Here is a 19,174-nt window from a genome sequence, read left to right on the forward strand (position 1 = left end):
CGAGATCGTTCACGCCGACGAGATCACCGCGCGCGAATGCAGAACCTATTTCTCTTATGAATAAGCATCACCAAGTTTCTTTTTTTTTTTTAATTCTCCGTAGGATATGTGAGCGGCGCATACAAAAGAGAGGCGCTTTAGATTATAAATATTTATTGTATTTTTATAATTTAAAGTGTTAGGCGTTTGTTAGGCCCGCGCGAACGCCCGAGTTAACGTTACATTGCACATTAAGACCTCACGCTGAAATTGTAATTTGCGATTACACGTCACGATAGTTACGATATATACGCTTAATTATTATTCATATTATTATAATTATTCTTCAAGGAGTGAGAGACACTACTTATGTAACATTACCTCAGGATTCCGCGTCATTTTATCTCTTCGTCTCTTCTTGCGGTTCTTTTTTTTTTTTTTCTTGTTTTTTTCCTTTTCTTTTAATGTATGCACAGACACTGCGCGGCACGAGGGTTGAAGGTCAATCGAATCGCCTCGAATATTACGAAAAACGATCTACGTATTTAGAATTAAATGCAATTTAACACGCGTACATACTGCCAACCAACCGAGCGAGCGCCCGACGCCCACGGGCCCGCGCCTTCAATCTCGTTCGACGTCGAGAATTTTGAGAGCCCCTTAAAACCGAGCGATCGACTGTACTGTTATTTACGACTATACTGCTGCTATTATTATTACTACTCCTACTTTAAGTGTAATAGATTAAACCGCCCGTTCGAAGCCCCTGCTCGATCGGCGAACCAGTAATCGCGCTCAAGAGCGGAAAAAAAAAAAACACAAACGCGCACACAATAGATCGTAATATATAATATCCTGGCAAGTTCGACTTTACGGACAGGAGGAAGAAAACAGAAGTAGACAGTTCTATAGATCGAATTCATCGTCTCTCGAACGCTCCTTTATTTAAAAAAAAAAAAAAAAAAAAAAAAAAAAAAAAATACGGTCGACTTAAGTACTCATGTCTCGTACAGGATTACCGAGAAGATTACGAAGAAAACTCACGTCGTACGTGAAGAATCGTGGAACATCCATGTGTACGTGTCCGTTCACTGAAGCCAACGCTTGTTCTTACAAGCCACCGTTACAATTGACAGCGTTTTTCTACCGAAAAAATTTGCGACGTGTGACGCGAAGACGAGACACTACGCGAGATACGTAATGTCGCCACGCGAGATCTGGCGAATATTAGCGGGCTTAGAAAATCTGTAAATGTGATTACGTTCCTCCCCGAATACACTCGTTGGTTCATACGGTTATTTAACATAGGGATTTAGAGTTTGGATTTAATCTAAGATATATTTGTGTATACGTATATATATGTATATCTAGATTAAACCATATATATATATATATGTTATGTGTATATATATATTATATATATTTCTATATATACATATATATACAAGTGAAGCAAGCAAGACTCAAATTTAGAGTGCTGTTTAGCTTAAGTTAATGTGCGTTTTGTGAGAAAAATGTTAATGATTCTTACATTCACTTCTGTGAACGCTCGTCTTACGTTCACAAAAAAGACGTACGTTGTAATGGAAGAAACGTTCGGCGATAGATCTTGCGATTCTTCTAAGTTCCTACGTTGAGACTTCGTGCGAATTGCTTTTAATAACAGTCGTCTGTCCTTTTAGCTGAACTATTTGCGCCGTTCATCTTTTCTCTTTTATTTTCTCCAATGTGAAAAGAAGAAAGAGGTAAAATCAACTGTATAAGAAGTTCAACTAAGAAGAACAGACTTAAATAGGACGAGAATAGGAACGGCCCACGCTCGCTGTTGATCTCTCGGAGAATTTCATCATCGTGATCAGTATCGGGCAGGGCTTCGTGCAGATTACTGTAAGCTGCATGCGTTTTAGGGTACTAGAAACGTATGACAATATAGATCGCATCGCGTTGTAATTGAAGCGATTCGGATGATCCGCGGAACTATATAATGTGTGTCTGTTTGCTGAAAGCACACGCCAAGTCGAGAAGAACAGCGTTTCTTTTGATTGGATTTGCTCTACGGGATTTGCTGAAATTATGGAAATTTGTCATCCTGGCTTGATTCGGCATTTAGTTGTAATGTTGCATGTGCAACAGTAACGGCATAAGAAAAATGTGATGCTCGTCTTCGAAATCGTCTTCTATACTGTTCCAGAAAAAAAAAAAATTAGTACGTGAAATTAATTTACGGGATGTATAGTTGTATCATTTTGTGTTACAAAAATCGCAAGAGGATTGATCGAACAGATACTTATCCTTATTAAGGGATTGTTTTAACAATTTTGACAAATTTGACGCATCGCAAACTGAACAGATATTTCATCGCCATTTAATGATGTTTTGTTAATTAATATGTAATCGTACCAATTCACTCTGTGGACTGTTTCAAAATGGATATATATGTGAATAAAAAGCGATGTAAATTTTCGTCCGCCGACAGTTGGTAGTCACGACATATCAACGTATTTGTTAAGAAAAAAATTTGTTAGATTGAAATGTTCACTTGTCAGGAGAGAGGCTCTCAAGAAGTGTACAAAGAAAGAAGGAACTTTAGATCCTTCTTGAAAATGAATGTCAATAGTTTAGTATGCAGGCTGGATTGTATTTTTTATTTTTCTGTAAAAACATTTCGATTGAACGCACGAGTTTATTCAGAAAAAAAAAATAAAACACTTTTTTTGTACATCTATTTTTTGTCCCTTCATTTAATCTGTTCGTGACGTGATTGTATGCTTTCGATAACTATTTAAAGCTTGAATAACGACTTAACATTTGATAAAATGTTACAGATAAGAGTACCTCAAAACTGCCACAGTTGATTTTATAAATAATTATATCTTTTTATATAACTTGCAAGGAATTGTCTTTTCATATTATACATGAATATGAACAAAGTATACAATGTCAATTCTATTTTATAGTATACTAAAAAAGGAATTTTATTTATTTACTGTTTGTATGTGGTACAATGTCTTCAACTCATCTGAAATAACGTCTGGCGCTCCAGACATTAAATCTCGTCCTTCCATTGTTTTCGGAAAAGCTATGACGTTCTTTATACTTTTTTTGTTACAAAGTACGCAAACGAGACGATCCAGTCCTTGAACAAGAAATAATGTTTTTGTCTTTAATTCGCAGATGTAAATTTATTATGTGAAAATGTAATACCTATAGCTATTCCACCATGAGGTGGGGCTCCGTATGTCAAGGCCTCGAGCATGTGCGACAATTTTGTTTCGTCTATGTTTAACATTCCCAATATTTGCTTTTGTAAATTCGCATCGTGGATTCGAATGGAACCTCCCGCTATTTCCGATCCATTCATCACTAAATCATAATGTAAGCCTCTCACCTATGGAAGAAAGATATGTAAAAAATATGACAAAATTAATTAATCCACTTGAATCTTGCTGACCTTTAAAGGATCAGTTGTAAGATATTCCATGTCGTCTGGATGAGGTTGCGTAAATGGATGGTGCGACGATTCTAATGTTTCTTCGAATGTGAACAACGGAAAGTCCGTGATCCATACAAGTTCAGTCTCGGACGAACGTATTTGTTCGCCTTTGGCTTCTAGTATATTTGTAAATTCGGTACGTAGCTTTCCTAAGAGTTTCAACTAAAAAAAATATATATATATAGTAATTATTATAGTTGCAGATGAAGAAAAAAATTGATTATTAAAGGAGAAAAAAAAGAATTCTAGACTCTATACTCACTGCATCCATTCGATATCCAATTGCCAGCAATACTACATCCCCTTCCTGTAACTTGCAATATCGTGATATGTCTTCCGCTATAATTCCTGATTTCAATTTTAGCTTATCTAACTGTGTACTCCACGAATTGTTTTCAATTTTTAATTGAACTAGCTTTGTAATACCAAAATAATCGTTACGAATCTTAGAGAGTTCATTTTTGATAGATTTTGTTAAGTACTTCTACAATATAAAAAGTACATTAACATTGGAACACACAAATCGAAATAAGTTAAAATAAATACCTACCGACTTCTTTGGAAAAACTAAAGCATATACTTTTTGTTTATTATCTTCCAGCTTCACAGTCTCTTTTAATTCTGAATAATCAAACATATGTGTAAGGTCTTGTATCTGGAAAACAATTTTGCATTTAAATAATATTATGTTTATTCCATGAGATAAAAAAAGAAAAGATTGTATAAATTAGTTTTTTTTACTTGATACGATATTCTTAAATCTGGTTTGTCAGTACCATACAATTCCATTGCGTCTTTATACGTCATAAGTTTAAAAGGCACTTTTATGGAACCCAATTCCTTTGGCCATGAATACATTAACAAATTTTCGATTAAGCTCATCACTCCGTCCCGGTCAACAAATGACATTTCAATGTCTAGCTATAATATAATTGATATAACACTGATAATATAACTGTGTTACTGATGATAAAATATATTACTTATATGTAAAAACAACGTATAATTACCTGCGTAAACTCTGGCTGCCTGTCATACCTAGTACTCTCGTCTCGATAACATCGAGCGATTTGAAAGTATCTATCAAAGCCACCTATCATAAGAAGCTGTTTAAATTGTTGAGGACTTTGCACTAGTGAATAGAAGTTGCCTGGTTGTCTTGTAGGTACTATAAATTCTAGTGCACCCTGAACATAAAGAAAATTAATGTTTTGATTTTTTAATTTTAATATTACATAATAATTTAATTTTGTATATTTGACATAGATTTACAACAAACTAGATATTAAAAGGTGTACCCCTGGTGTACTTTTAAATAACGTTGGTGTCTCAATGTCCACAAAACTACATTCGTGAATCAAGAATTCTCTCATCCTCATTATGAGGGAGGAACGCATCCTTAAATTCTTTTGCAGTTCAGGATATCTTAGTGACAGATATCTGTATTTCATCTGCTGGTCCTCTTTGGCTTTATTGTATTCTCTCATAAATACTGGCAGATTATGCGATGCTACATTTAGAACCTCCAAGGACTCAATATACACCTCTATATCGCCCGTTTTCATTTTCTTGTTCTGCTTATCTTCAGGTCTTGGCAAGACTTTGCCTATTACGCTCAAGACAGTTTCGAAAGACAAGTTCTGTATAGTTTCTACCAAATCCTTTCTCTGAAACCATTAGAAACTTTTCAATGTTTTATGTGACACAGCTACTAAATATCAATATACATATAATAACTATCTACATACATCTTCAGGTATAAGTAACTGCGTTGATCCATATGAATCACGTAATGTTATAAATTTCTTCATTCTCTGGAATTCCAGCCAACCGCTCAATCTCACTTCCTCTCCAACGTTCTTTAGTGTCAGTTCGCCACATGTGTGAGTCCTCTGGACATATCTATTGACTGGTGACACTGGTTCCTTTATCAATGGCACTGATCTGTTAATAACTAAATTGTGCACGCAGGCCTTTGAAATTGCAGATTGATCCTTTAGCAGAAACTAAAACAAAATTCATAAACATATTTTAAATATCGTGTAAATATAGATCATTGCTTCAGATTCTAATATCAAAACAAACATTATTATATAAAATGTTTAGAAACTTACATTTACGTTAGGTAGATTATTTATCAACTGCCATATGTAGTATCTTGTCACGATGACATTTGTGCGGCTAAGCACAATTCTACTACTGGCAAACATTTTATACTGTTATATTAATGAAGTTTTTGTTTTTTAAACTAATCAACTTTTTAGTATATTTTCTTTCATATGCAATTGTTTACAAAATCATTATCGTCCTCTTGTATTCTTCTCACCTATTGTTTACAAATTTTTATTAGAAATCTGCTATATTTTTATATATCAAATATATAAAATAATAATTATATAATAATTATATAATTATATAATTATTCACTTTTAGTCTTCCTTGGAGTCAATGACGAAATTAAATGTTTTTGTACAATCTGGCTAAAAAAAGCATCATCTCTCTCTTTCTCTCTCTCTCTCTGCCTTACAAATCAAGATATATAGTAAATATAATAATTATTTTAAATATCATACAATATATATAATAATTGTCTCCTAACGATTATATAAGAAAGTATTTTATTATTTTGAACACATGCATTAACCGATTATCAGCTGATTCTACTGAAGTCTGACGAATTCTTCATACTAACCAAACACTCAACGTTACGTCCGATTACAAGTTTTTCATTTCGATCATTCGTGCGAATTATATCGAGTACTATTATTTATAAATTCACGCATGTATTATTGAGCATTGCATTATTCGCAACGCGACATCAATCAACATTAATGGACATTTTCTTTATCTTATTGTCGGTGATTGCCGGACAGTGGACGCTGGACACACACACTCCTATTGAATTGACACACATAAGTACGATTGTTCATGTGCGACGTTTGTGGCGAATTTACGTTGACATTTTTTTACAAACAAATACGGTACAAAAATACATTTGTGATAGGCTCGGTTATGTATTTTGATGTGAGAAGATAATATTAAAATAGAAGGTTAGTCAAACTTGCCGAATTTTAATTGCAAAGTTACGAAAAATTGCATGGCTTCCTAATCTATTTTCTTAACCTATAAATATTGATACTCAACCTAACCCATCCGTAATAAATTTTTGATAAAATATATAACTGTAGATGTAAATCTACAGTAAATGTAAAAAGAATTTAGGAATGATTTTTATAAAAAAAAAGCTTTGTTTGGAGAAAATAAGATTAATTAGCAATTTATTAACAGTAATATAAACAAAGGGCTTTGCAAAACTAGATTTAAAATCTTAAGTTATAATAAATTTCTCTGTATAAATACTTTTTATACATTTAAATAATTTATCTTTGCTCTTATTATTAAGATAATATATTTTAATAATTACAAATCTTTTTAGATAAAAAATTTTTTAAGAAAAAATAGATAAGTATTTTTCAAAATTATATATTAATTCTTAATTTTTTTCAAAATTATTAATTTTGAGAAATATACTATTTTTTCTGAAAATTGTTTTCCTAAAAAGATTGTATATTAATAATTAATAATAATTTTAAGAAACATCAAGCATTAGTAATTAAAAAAAAAATTTATTTTTGTTAATAATTTGTTAATTTGTTTTGTAAAAATGAGAGTTTTGTAAAAAGATATCTGTTAGAATTTTTGCACAGATTGTATCTGAAAAGAAAAGCATTTATCTAATACTATTTGTATATGTGATTGTTTTCAGTAACAAGGATGATAATGTCAATTTTTAATAAAAATGACTCTGTACTACTCGTAGGAGAAGGCAACTTCTCATTCTCTGCAGCATTGTCGCGACAAAATTTGAACATAGAACTTATTGCTACCTGCTACGAATCTGACATTAATCAAGAAGCTGCAGAAAGAAATGTAGATTATCTTCGAAACAATGGTCAGTAAATTATAGTAGATACCTGTATGAATATTATTCACAATATCGAAATCGCCAATCTGTTATGAAGAAACAAATCTATGCTTTTCTTTTCAGGTATCTGTGTATTATTTGATGTGGATGCTACGAAATTGGAGGAATGTTCCTTGTTAGAGTCGCGACTGTTCGACAAGATTATTTTTAATTTTCCCCACACTGGTGGTAAAATGAGAATAGAAAGAAATAGGGACTTACTGAAAGACTTTTTTGTATCTTCTGAAAGAATAATAAAAGAAAACGGTCAAATATTAGTAACACTATGCAATGGTCAAGGTGGAACGCCTATGGATAAGCCTAGGAGACGTTGGGACGATTCCTGGAAAATTGTAGAAATGGCTGCACATGGAAATTTTATATTAACGAGAGTAGAACCGTTTTTGTGGCAATCTTTCCAAGATTATATTGTAACGGGCTATCGTAGTTTAGATAAGCAATTTCACACGACTGGTTCGTTAACACATTTTTTTATGAAGGGCGAGCTACCTATGATGCACAATATCGCACCTATCAATAAGATACACATTTCTAAATATACTGTGGATAATATTACGTGGAAGGACATAATAAAAAATATTCAAGATAAATTAGATGTCAAATGTATTTATCCATGTAGTTTTACATTTGATTTAACTTTGTCTACTGATCGAAATTTCAATATAGCTGAATTTTATCAGTCGCTGTATAATTATGCAGGATCTATTATTGACAATGTAGATTTGATTAATTGTTATCACTCTCCTGTTGACGAAAAGATAAAGAGAACGTACAGGATAAATTATAAATCATATTATATGCCATTATATAGGAGAAGAGTTATTGAATTACATCAAAATGTAATCGCAAATTTTGTAGAAGATAAATTTAAAGTCACCGTCTCAAGATGAGCACGTAACTAGAATTATTTTGTATATATTAAGAAATAAATCTAGATCTTTATTAAAATGGTACATATATTGATTTGTCTTATTATTAATATCATATTAATATTTTGTTTTATGTGAGATTCATATTTTTTGCGATCCCTTTCAGATGCATCGTCTTCGTCATTTGAGAAGTATCGTCACATGCGGCATAATTCAAAGACAAGGCTGTGAAACTATATTGAAAGAGAACAGAATCAGAAGTGAAGTTTCAAGTAGGCTTAGAGCGTTATCTACTACCGCATGCGTTCATAAACAGGAATTTATAGCTAAACCTTTACGCAGCACAAAACCCAAATCAAAGAATGACACTCTACAAAATTTTGTTGATATAAAATCGGTAAGAATATGATGTTTCACGAAACATCACCAGTTCCTAATTATATGATCGTTTTTCGTTAGGTGAGAACAATCGGTGGAAACGGTGGCGATGGGCAGATATCATTCTTACGATTGTGGGTCAATGATCGAGCTGGTCCGGATGGTGGTGACGGAGGACATGGTGGTCATGTAATATTTGAAGTAAGATTATTACGACTAAAGCAAATTACAAGAAATAAAACATAAGATCGATTAATAGATGCTTTCCAGCATCTAAGAAACACAGATTTATACCCAATGAATCATTACATTCTTGTTTGTCAATATTAAACAAAAATGAAATAATTCGCTGTATTATATGGGTCGACTTGCGTTGTTAAATGGAAAGCATCCATTGTCTCATGTATGTCTCTTGCTGAGAAACGTCTATTTATGTTACATTTATGTGTAACATTATTAACATCAATTTGTACAGAATACAAAGTACACAGTTTTATTATGCAGGTGACATTAAATATAAAGGATCTTAGCCACATACATTCAGTGATTAAAGCTGAGGATGGAGAAAAAGGCTATACCAAGGATTGTTTCGGTAAAAATGCAGAACATAATGTAGTAAAAGTTCCCGTTGGCACGATCGTGCGCGATGTAGAGGGTAAAATATTAGCCGACTTGAATAAAGAAGGAATGATGTTTATTGCCGCGAGAGGTGGTGCCGGCGGCCATGGAAATGCCTTTTTCAAGTCAGACACTCAACAGACGCCTGAAATATGCGAATACGGCGCAATTGGGGAAAACTTGCAATATGTGTTGGAAGTAAGGAGTATGGCCCACATTGGATTAGTAAGTATTCTTTTAGTTACCGCTAAATTGATTTCTCATTAGCGTTTTAAAAAATTCCGTCATTAATTTCCAAAATTATATACTTATTTGTATAAATAAGTTAAATTAGAAATCACACATTTTTATTGTATAAATTTAAGAATAAAATATATGTTTGTTTCATGTTTATCAAATTATCAGATTGGTCTGCCAAATGCTGGTAAAAGTACACTTTTAAGAGCGATATCCAGGGCTAGGCCAAAAATAGCGGCATATCCTTTTACCACTTTAAAACCTCACATAGGCATAATTCAGTACGATGATTATGAACAAATTGCAGGTAATTTTTATAATAAATTTGTATCGTACAGCATAGAAATAGCGTAAATTTTCTTGTGCATTTAATCTACTTTCGTAATTTACTTATTTATTTTAGTTGCTGACATGCCTGGTCTCATAGAAGATTCGCATAAGAATAAAGGGCTTGGCATAACTTTTCTCAAGCATGTGGAACGTTGCGCTGTTTTAGTATTTATTTTAGACGTAACACAGAACGAACCATGGGAAGTTTTGAAAACTTTGAAGTATGAAATTAGTCAATTTAATGAAAGATTGAATGACAGGCCCCACATTATTGTTGCAAACAAAATTGATTTGCCAGATGCTGAGGTAAGCAATTAAAATTTTGAATTCTTTGAGTTTATTAGTTTTACTACTATTTTAATATTTTTACGTATTAATTTAAGTGGCAACAGTAATCAAAATAAAGATCTCAAAATTGATAGACTTTGCAATGTAATTTATTTCAGGTTAATTTCCAATTACTCAAAAAACATACAGATCTACCGATAATTCCTATCTCTGCCAAGATAGGAACTAACATTTCCACTTTATTAAACGAGATTAGAATATTGTATGATAATCTTAAAGTTCATACATCAGAAGAAGACACTGAACTTTTGATGTAACTTTTACACAATAAATCTAATAAAAATGTATATAAAATAAGAGTTCTTATTGCAATGGCGTTAAAATCACGTAGCTTCCATACAAAATGTAAAATTTTTCACTACACATTTTACTTGTGGCTGATTTAGGATCGTCGAAAACCATTTGGTCACATTCACATATTGTTCTCTGTAACGTGGATTAAATACATGTTCGTATAAAGGCAGCAATGCGGTAAAAACGGATATATCTGCAAGAGTGATCCTTTCGTCTATCAAATATGTCTTTGTATGCAGTATGTTATCCAGTCTTCTTAGAGCGTAAAAAAGATCCACTTTTGAGGTTTTTACATTCATTCTCGTATTTCCTGATACATAAACCTTAAGTGAAGAAAGTACCCAGCCACTAACCATTGGTAAAATGTGGTTTTGTACATAACTCATCCATTGCAAAACTTGACTGCATGCAAACAAATCGTCATCACGCCGTAGCTGCGAATTTGATAAAAAGAATGCAATGGCATTGCTGTCGTGTAACGTTACATTTGTTGTTTCTAACATTATATCACTAAAATGTATTTTATTATCAACTTGCTTAATAGTCAAATGCTTGCCACTATACTGTGAGATTATTTGTGCTAAATAGCATTTAATGCTTCCAATGTTCCCATAAAGTACTAATTTTAATGAAGATCCCGTGTTAAGTAATCGAAAAGTTTCTGAAGTTTTACAAGTATTGTTAGTAGTAATCTTGTCTGAAAGCAGACATAATCGCTGATAACTGTGGTAAATTAATCTAAACACACAGATTAGTAAATTAATAAACTACTATATTAATATCTAGTAAACTGTTACACTCTTCGATTTCAAGTTTTCAATTGAGCTACCTACTATAAGTATAGTACAATTACAGTAAAATTACATCTACACTAAAATTACAGTACTATAGTATTAAACAATGAAGTTTCTATACTTACTTATAATTCCAAGTTTTTGGTCGGCAAACTCATTAGCTTTGCTTACTATTTCATTCAAACAAGCTACGTTCAAACCGGAAGCTTGTGCAGATTCAGATTTCCCACCTCCTTTGCCTTGCATCAAAGATGTAATTGCCTGAATCCATTCATTTGCTTTCAATCCTTTGGATATTGCAGACTGTGAATGAATTCGTCTATCAGTATGACTGTTTTTATTTTTACTTTTACTCAGGGAATGGAAGAGTTACTTTTACAGTTACTTTTTATAACAATGTGGTAACAGTATTGCAATTTTTTATGACCGTAATGATAATTTAACTAAACGCTTAACAGGCTAAAATTATTTTAGCCTCTTAAGCGTTTAGTTAAGCGTTTAGTTATCATTACAGTCATAAAAAATTGCAACATTGTTACCACATTGTTATAAAAAGTAACTGAAAAAGTAACTCTTCCATTCCCTGCTTTTACTTTACTTTTATCTTACTTTAGGAACAGAACTGAGAGCGAATATTTTTTTGACATCATGATCGACACTTATAAGCAAAGCACTAGTTTCTGGCGATATAGCCCTGATTTTCTTTAATGCTGAATCTAGAGCTTTTGTATTACTGTAGGCTTCCAGCACCTCGACTAAGACTTGACATCCAACTTTAGACTCTATTATAGACTGAGCAGTTTGTACGACTGTGGTAGCGACAGCCGCCTTTGCTGCACGTTCTTTATCGTCGAGAGACTTCTTCATTTCTTTCAAATGATTGCGCAAGTCATCCTGTTATAATAAAAAAAATTATTACTATAATAAGTTATAGTCTGAAAATGTTTTATTAAATGTAATTGCCTTCCGATATGCAGGAATAAGGGCTTGAGATATTTCCTCTGTTAATTCTACTATCTTTCTCACATATTCCTTAGAGTTCATATCATTCATCTGATATTGACATTCAGACATTGTTATATCTGATCCAAATCTCCCCGCCGTTCTTATGGCTTTTCTTGCTTCCGGTCCAGTGAGTGCTACTATGCGTCTAATACCTTTAGCGATAGCATCTTCACTGGCTATTACAAAATCACCTATATGGCTAGTGTAATGCAAATGTCTGTGGAACAAATCGTAATCGTTAAAGAAACAAATGTGATAAGAAATAGTCTGTAGTTCTTTTCAATTAAATTTCTTGTTTACCTTTTCTTGTTTTTCTTTCTAACATAGAGAGGAAAAAGGAAAAGTTGAATGGTGCAAGAAATGAAAAGAACAAACCTAGATGTATGCTTTAAGCGACACTTACGTTCCCCCGCAAAATTCTACGCTGGTTTCAAGAGCGGCTGTACTTAAGGGATCTTTTTCTAAGTTTTCAACCGGTATGCCCACACTAACAACACGCACTGGATCAGGATACGTTTCCTCGAACATTGCACGCAAACCCTGAATAGTTTTTGCTGTAGCTAAGTTACTTTCCTTAGCATAAATTTTCTCATTTTTCCTTATTATGGCAATAACTGACAATTCCGTTTCTTTCAACTGTTGTCCTGTCATTGGTCCTATTGAGAAAATTACAGTAATAGTTGATTCGTGCTAACTTGATTTTAATTCGAAACCGTACCTTTGTTTGTAAAGTCAAAGCGGAGTCTATCAGGTGTAACCAATGATCCTTTCTGATCGGCTTCAGTTCCCAAGACCTTCCTAAGCGCATAATTCAAAACGTGCGTGGCACTGTGATTAGCCATCACGAGCCGTCTACGTTCCGTATCCACATTTGTACGAACTTTATCTCCTTTTTTTAATTTGCCTTCGCCCACAATACCAATGTGTAACACATAACCAGCTCTGACTTGAACGTTTTTTATACGAATCTCTGTAGTCTTTTAAAGCAATATATTATAAATAATTTTGTTCTTCGTTACTTCGAAATTAAAACGAAAATTAATTTTTATATACCTCATCATTGACTTTCACTAAAAATCCTTCATCGTATATTTGTCCTCCTTGCTCCGCATAAAAATTCGTTCTGTCCAATAAAATTCCAACCACTTCGCCAGAAGATACTTCATTGACGAAAGTCTTAGCGCGTCTTAGTGCAATTACAGTACCGGTACATGGTGCAAATTCATACTCTTTATATTTAGTTTTGTTTGTTACTTTATAATTATATTTAGGAGAATCGTCCGTAGGTTTAACGCCTTGATTTTGCAATTCAGTGATGGCATGGACATCCAGATTAATTTGATCATCTACACCACCAGCTTTACCTTGAGAAATTAACTGTACAATTGAAAAAATATTAATGAAGAACATTAAAGTAAAAATATAAGTGTTTTAGCACTTATAATTAATATACTAATATAGATTATTATACATTGAAATATATATAATACTTGAGCTTGTTTCTTAGATTCTTCATAGCCTGCCATATCAATCTTCAATCCTTTCTCTTCGGTCATTAACTGAGTGAGATCTATCGGGAAACCATAAGTGTCATATAAACGCCACGCGACATCACCTGGCACAGTGTCAGCTGATTCCAGCTTTGCTATCGTTCTGTTCAATAAATTACGACCCCGCGATAAAGTTTTCAAAAACTGACTTTCTTCTTCATTGATAGTCTCAATAATACTTTGCGGATCTTTTTTTACTTCTGGAAAAACATCACCTGCGACAGCAAAAGACTACCTTTAAGCAAATAATGAAAAAATACAAACACTTCTTTTATCACAATAAAATATTTACCGAGAAGATCGACTACTACGTTTACAAGAGTTCCGAAGAAGCCTGGTTTAGCGTTTAATTTCTCGATTGCGTAGCGTACAGCGCGTCGTAAAATTCTCCTTAGCACATATCTGTATCAAAATAAAGAGAATTACATTTAGATAAATTTAATAATATATTAAAAAGTGCAAAAAGGGCAAAATATAAAAACAATATTCAGAAAAACACAGCGGTTAAAAAAATGCTCGTTGCTATTAATTTTTTTTAGAGGTTTATCTAAGTTTTTAATCATAGGCAACAATTACTGTGAATTTACTGAACAATTGTGCTTTCCGAACATAGCCAAAGTTTAAATCTCGCTTACCCTCTGCCAGTATTATCAGGCACTCCTCCATCTGCCAAAGCAATTGTAAGAGTTCGAGCATGATCAGCCAGAACTCTGTATGCCATATCGATTCCATTAACATCGTCAGCTCCTACTTTACCTTGATAAGAAGGTGCACCTGTACCTTTCTCAATTGCGGTGAACAAAGGCATAAATAGATCTGTATCATAATTAGCACGTTTATTTTGAATCACCGATACCAGTCGTTCTAAACCCAAGCCGCAGTCTATATGCTTTTTTGGTAATGATTTAAGACTACCATCTGACTCCCTGGAAACACAATTGACATAATTAAGATTGTTGAGACTTTGGATCGCATGTTATAATCTAGTCTTTAAATACCTATTGTATTGAATAAACACAAGATTCCAAATTTCTAATACATCGGGATCATCCATATTCACAAGATGAGCTGCTTCTCTATCACCAATACGATCGTAATGCAGTTCACTGCACGGTCCGCAAGGTCCAGTTTCGCCCATTTCCCAAAAATTATCCTTCATGTTGCCTGGTAAAACATGCGAGGCAGGAACTCTGCAGATTCATATTTTACAACTTTAAAAATTTTGAACAATAAACATTAAAATATGGTCAAAAATATGTCAATAAGAAGAATTAAATATAAGAGAATTAAGAAAATGAGATTATATTACATATATAATATTAGAATTAAAAATAATATTTATATTGATAAAACTTTACCAATATAAACTGTTAAGAATAATTGTATTCTAGAATGATTAAGTACCCAAGAGAAAGCCAGAGATTTTTGCACTCATCGTCTGGTGCTAATCCGTTTTTCTTATCCCCACCAAAATATGTGACATACAATCTATCAGCTGATAGTTTCAACACATCTGTTAAAAATTCCCAGGCCCAAGTACATATCTCTTTCTAAAAAAAAAATTACATAAATCTTAAAGTTAGAAATTTGAAAAAAAGATTATTAACTTCACGAACAATTAATTACCTTGAAATAATCACCAAAAGACCAATTTCCCATCATCTCAAAGAACGTATGATGATAAACATCTTTACCAACGTCATCCAGATCATTGTGCTTGCCACCAGCTCGGATGCACTTTTGGCTATTAACAACGCGCACCCATTTCGCCATATCGCTGTTGGGATCAACCGTTCCTAAGAATATCGGCTTAAACTGAAATACATTTAAAATAAAATTAGCAAGTGTTGTGATACCAAGAATAAATTAAATAATGTCTGCACAAATCTCCACGGTTATTGATATATAAATAACATGTTTATAAGATAATAAAATATAATTCATAAACAATTGAAATGTTGTGAACTTTTTACGACCTCCAGCTTATAGTAAAAAATATAAAATCATTTTTTTTCTCTGTTTTATTTAAACAAAATAAACATTATTTGGGCGAAAGATTTTATCTATTTCCAAAAGTGGCCTTGTAAAGTAATTTAAAAAAAATTGTACATGTTATTACTTTTGAGGCTTCCATGGGTATTTTTCTTCAAGAAGTAAAGAAGTTATATAGTTTGCGAGTTATCTCTGTGTCTTATAATACATTATTAAAGGCTAACATTTCAGTTTACTTCATCAAGACATAAAGCAAACGTTTTTTATCTTGAAAAAAAGAATGGAGAATTCACAAAAACATTGGTATTTAATAATATATTAAAACACAGAAATAAAGCTATTTAGTATAGCTTTCTTGAAGTTCATAAAATACTGAACAATAAATTCAATGTGAAAATTATCAGAACACACTTGATTCATCCCAGCATTCGTGAAAAGCAAAGTTGGATCATCGTGGGGTATCGTTGAGCTCGAATGTACATATTCGTGTCCCTTGCTCTTGAAGAAGTCGATATAGGCTTGCCGTATTTGCTTTGCATTCATGTTATTACTATTATTTGTGTTCAAAGCACATGATATTGTGTCGGATACTGATAAACCATCATCATTGTTTTGATTATTGGCAGTCTGTTGTAATGGCATCTCGATAATATCAGACATAAAATCCTTTGTGCTGCTCAGTGTGATATCCTAGAACTTTGCAAGTTATAGCAATATATCGTTAAACACTTCGCAACATAATATGCCATATGGCCTCAGCCACTTCAGATTGCAATGATTGCATCAGAAGTGCAAATGTATAAAAAAATATCGAAATAATCAAAATGAAACATGCAACTCGCTTTATGTAATTATATTACGTGATCTCTGATTCAGATTTACATAAACAGCAGGAAAGAAAATGATAAATCTTTGCAGGACTTACATCTATTGTGCAGTTATGTGGACAGGTCGATTGATGACACACGAACCCACATTACACCCATTACACCACGCGGCTCAACGCGGCTTACTGTCGCCTCGCTGTCTCGCTCGCTCTAGTGGTACGTAGTTCCTGCAGCTCGAAAATGGCGTTGGTGCCGCTAGTGTAAAGCATTACAGGAAAAAGGCCGCCATGGCCGCTCTCAGGGGTTTCTTATGATAAATGATAATAAATAATACATACCTCAACGTAATCACTTGGATTCCTATCTTCCTTCTTGTTCTTTTAGTAGCGCTGCCGTTGTCTGTACTAATATTTAATATTAGCCACCATATATATACAGGGTGTCATTAATCGAGCGAATCACCTATCATGAGCAGGTAGAGTAGACCGAACTGAGTCGAAAAGTCCTGTACCATTTTGAGATTGCAGCAATAGTTAACGAGATATTAATTTTTAAAGATTGGCGAATACGCGCGTCCGTTCGGCCTACCACATTTAGAGTTGCCTTTCAAGATCGATGATTATTCGGCGCGCAATTCGGTGAGATTTTTCAGATTATTAGTTGCGTTTCAAGACCGACGATTATTCGGCGCGCAAGTTGGGAGGGGTGGGGGTAATACAACTATGGATAAATATTGCGAAGAATATTACTACGTCGACCCGCCATCAGAGGTCTATCGATATTCGCAAATTCTCGCAAGTGCTTTGATACGCGTATATCTCTTTATATAGAATCTCGTTTAATAACTCTCTCAGGCGTATAAGGTAGGCCTCCACTGCAATGCCTTACTGATGAGTCCAGTAATGGAGGCCAAGAAGAAACGCCAAAAATTACGTGATATATTCTTCGCAATATATTAGAATGAAATTAAATTATTGTAAAGAATTTATTTGCTCATAACCCTTTCCTCTTTTTATTATTAATTTAACACGAGCATAAGTACTCGGAACATTTCATTCCGAGTACGATTCTACTCGTGCCTCATCTTAGACAATTGTCTGTTGTATAGTTTCATATATGTGTGATTCTGAAAATTACAAAACAGAATGACACATATTATTTTTTGTACATTTCTATTATATACATTTATAAATAATACATATCGGTTTTTAATTTAAATGAGAAATAAAAATTTCTTAACATATTAATTGAAAATTTCAAAATTATTCTCATATTATTAGTTGAAAATTTCATTTTCTTATCTAGTGTATGTAAACACTGGGCCGAGAAAAATATGTCAGACACTCGAGAACGCGATGCCGGGACTCGAACCAAGGACCTTCTCGTCGTACCGTTCGTAACACAAAGCCACCGCCTTGCCGCGGAGCCACATAGCCCGACACGTAGATTTTTACTTGATATCTTACATGTATATGTATGTACTTACCTATGTACTTTCCAAATCGCGTTTTCTTTGTCCCCCCTCCCGTGACGTCAGTTAATTAAATTTAGTCAAATTGAATTTAAATGTGAAAAATAGTTTTCTCTTGTTTGTTATTGTTACTTCTGATTTGTCTGAGGTGAAAAATGTATAGAAATTACGTGGAAGCTTATAAAATTATCTTTAAAATGAGATTTCTTGAACCTCGTCCAATAAATAATTTCCGATATGCTGCAGCCTTTGGAAAATTTCGTAATGTGCTGATTTTATGAAAAAATCGGACTTTTTGTATAAACAAACATAAGTATAATGACGATACAAAAATTAATATCCATATTTTTCTGTTAGTTTACATATACATATACATATACACGCGATCCTGTAAGCGATAGTTAAAAAAATTTACTCTTTTTGCAAAATAGTTAATTGCTATAATAAAATGCTTATCTTTTTTAGCTTTTGGCATAAAAAGGTGATTTGCGGTAACCTTTTTGTAAATATCTCAATTTCTGCAAGGTATACGTAAAAAATACCTTAGATAAAAATTAAAGCTTAGAAAATTCCCTACAAAATGGTGGATTGTTAATTTATACGCGATATATATATATATATATATACAGGGTGTTTGAAATTAACCGCCAAATATTTCATATGTGGGTAGAACAGATTATACTGAGTCGAAAAGTCCTGTACCATTTTGTGATTGCAGTAATAGTTAACGAGATATTAATTTATAAAAATATTTAAATTCGCCCGGCCCATCGTCAAATGCAAACGCGCGGCTGGATAGGACCGCCCAGCGAAACGCGCCGCGCGCGTTCGCCGTTGCTAGGCGTTGTTTATAACAAGCGTTGTTTATAACAAGCGGCAATAGTCGTCGCTAGACATGAGTCGCGTGCCTAGCGACGGCGAACGTGAACGCGCGCGGCGCGCTTTGCAGGGCGGTCCTATCCAGCCGCGCGCTTGCATTTGACGGTGGGCCGGGCGAATTTAAA

General features: G+C 33.4%; 4 protein-coding genes and 1 long non-coding RNA gene across 10 annotated transcripts in view; 1 reads left to right on the top strand and 4 right to left on the bottom strand.

Moving 5' to 3' along the window:
- Nucleotides 1–1,284, bottom strand: part of LOC108776049 (leucine-rich repeat-containing protein 40) — a 12,552-nt gene extending 11,268 nt beyond the window's left edge. For both annotated transcript variants that reach the window (XM_018542555.1, XM_018542552.1), the window contains exon 1: nt 361–1,284. The gene's annotated coding sequence lies outside the window, so the exon portion shown is untranslated. The remainder of the gene's footprint in view (nt 1–360) is intronic.
- A 1,644-nt stretch (nt 1,285–2,928) lies between these two features.
- Nucleotides 2,929–5,718, bottom strand: AspRS-m (aspartyl-tRNA synthetase, mitochondrial). The gene is made up of 10 exons (XM_018542551.1): nt 5,587–5,718; nt 5,221–5,478; nt 4,771–5,139; nt 4,483–4,659; nt 4,214–4,393; nt 4,023–4,127; nt 3,735–3,956; nt 3,431–3,634; nt 3,184–3,367; nt 2,929–3,115 (listed from the first exon to the last, which is right to left on the bottom strand). The coding sequence occupies exons 1-10, from the start codon at nt 5,680–5,682 to the stop codon at nt 2,955–2,957; spliced, it is 1,956 nt and encodes a 651-aa protein (XP_018398053.1). The 5' UTR covers nt 5,683–5,718; the 3' UTR covers nt 2,929–2,954.
- Nucleotides 5,719–5,777: 59 nt separating this feature from the next.
- On the bottom strand, nt 5,778–6,246 carry LOC108776046 (uncharacterized). The gene is made up of 3 exons (XR_001940776.1): nt 6,165–6,246; nt 5,900–5,990; nt 5,778–5,798 (listed from the first exon to the last, which is right to left on the bottom strand). It is a non-coding gene; the product is annotated as an uncharacterized LOC108776046 (long non-coding RNA).
- On the top strand, nt 6,216–10,494 carry LOC108776045 (mitochondrial ribosome-associated GTPase 2). Of its 3 annotated transcripts, none has more exons than XM_018542547.1 (7): nt 6,216–6,522; nt 8,493–8,723; nt 8,786–8,905; nt 9,209–9,547; nt 9,728–9,866; nt 9,963–10,195; nt 10,336–10,494. In XM_018542547.1, the coding sequence occupies exons 2-7, from the start codon at nt 8,493–8,495 to the stop codon at nt 10,492–10,494; spliced, it is 1,221 nt and encodes a 406-aa protein (XP_018398049.1). In that variant the 5' UTR covers nt 6,216–6,522. The 3 variants fall into 3 exon arrangements, with proteins under 3 accessions (XP_018398049.1, XP_018398051.1, XP_018398050.1); XM_018542549.1 differs by lacking the exon at nt 6,216–6,522 and adding an exon at nt 7,880–7,910; XM_018542548.1 differs by lacking the exon at nt 6,216–6,522 and adding an exon at nt 8,325–8,351.
- Nucleotides 8,153–16,562, bottom strand: AlaRS (alanine--tRNA ligase, cytoplasmic). 3 transcript variants are annotated; one of them, XM_018542546.1, is made up of 14 exons: nt 16,284–16,562; nt 15,507–15,695; nt 15,285–15,430; nt 14,879–15,070; nt 14,516–14,806; nt 14,173–14,282; nt 13,821–14,095; nt 13,384–13,707; nt 13,049–13,307; nt 12,734–12,986; nt 12,289–12,547; nt 11,935–12,219; nt 11,451–11,628; nt 10,543–11,228 (listed from the first exon to the last, which is right to left on the bottom strand). In XM_018542546.1, the coding sequence occupies exons 1-14, from the start codon at nt 16,530–16,532 to the stop codon at nt 10,561–10,563; spliced, it is 3,678 nt and encodes a 1,225-aa protein (XP_018398048.1). In that variant the 5' UTR covers nt 16,533–16,562; the 3' UTR covers nt 10,543–10,560. The 3 variants fall into 3 exon arrangements, with proteins under 3 accessions (XP_018398047.1, XP_018398048.1, XP_018398046.1); XM_018542545.1 differs by lacking the exons at nt 10,543–11,228; nt 16,284–16,562 and adding an exon at nt 8,153–8,201 and having other exon boundaries at nt 15,507–15,601; XM_018542544.1 differs by lacking the exon at nt 16,284–16,562 and having other exon boundaries at nt 10,885–10,965; nt 15,507–15,601.
- Between the last annotated feature and the right edge of the window lie 2,612 nt (nt 16,563–19,174).

The sequence above is a fragment of the Cyphomyrmex costatus genome, unplaced genomic scaffold (genome assembly GCF_001594065.2).
Source record: "Cyphomyrmex costatus isolate MS0001 unplaced genomic scaffold, Ccosl1.0 scaffold333, whole genome shotgun sequence".
NCBI classification, from domain to species: Eukaryota; Metazoa; Arthropoda; class Insecta; order Hymenoptera; family Formicidae; genus Cyphomyrmex; species Cyphomyrmex costatus.

Coding starts and splice junctions, on each gene's coding strand:
- AspRS-m (XM_018542551.1), bottom strand. CDS start 5,682: ATGTTTGCCAGTAGTAGAATTGTGCTTAGCCGCACAAATGTCATCGTG. Junction 4,394..4,482: donor GGCAGCCAGAGTTTACGCAG/GTAATTATACGT, acceptor ATTATATTATAG/CTAGACATTGAAATGTCATT. Junction 3,957..4,022: donor TAGTTTTTCCAAAGAAGTCG/GTAGGTATTTAT, acceptor TTTATATTGTAG/AAGTACTTAACAAAATCTAT.
- LOC108776045 (XM_018542547.1), top strand. CDS start 8,493: ATGCATCGTCTTCGTCATTTGAGAAGTATCGTCACATGCGGCATAATT. Junction 8,906..9,208: donor GTGGTCATGTAATATTTGAA/GTAAGATTATTA, acceptor TTTATTATGCAG/GTGACATTAAATATAAAGGA. Junction 9,548..9,727: donor GTATGGCCCACATTGGATTA/GTAAGTATTCTT, acceptor TCAAATTATCAG/ATTGGTCTGCCAAATGCTGG.
- AlaRS (XM_018542546.1), bottom strand. CDS start 16,532: ATGTCTGATATTATCGAGATGCCATTACAACAGACTGCCAATAATCAA. Junction 14,807..14,878: donor GTGTTTATTCAATACAATAG/GTATTTAAAGAC, acceptor TTGTGTTTCCAG/GGAGTCAGATGGTAGTCTTA. Junction 14,283..14,515: donor CCTGATAATACTGGCAGAGG/GTAAGCGAGATT, acceptor ATTTTGATACAG/ATATGTGCTAAGGAGAATTT.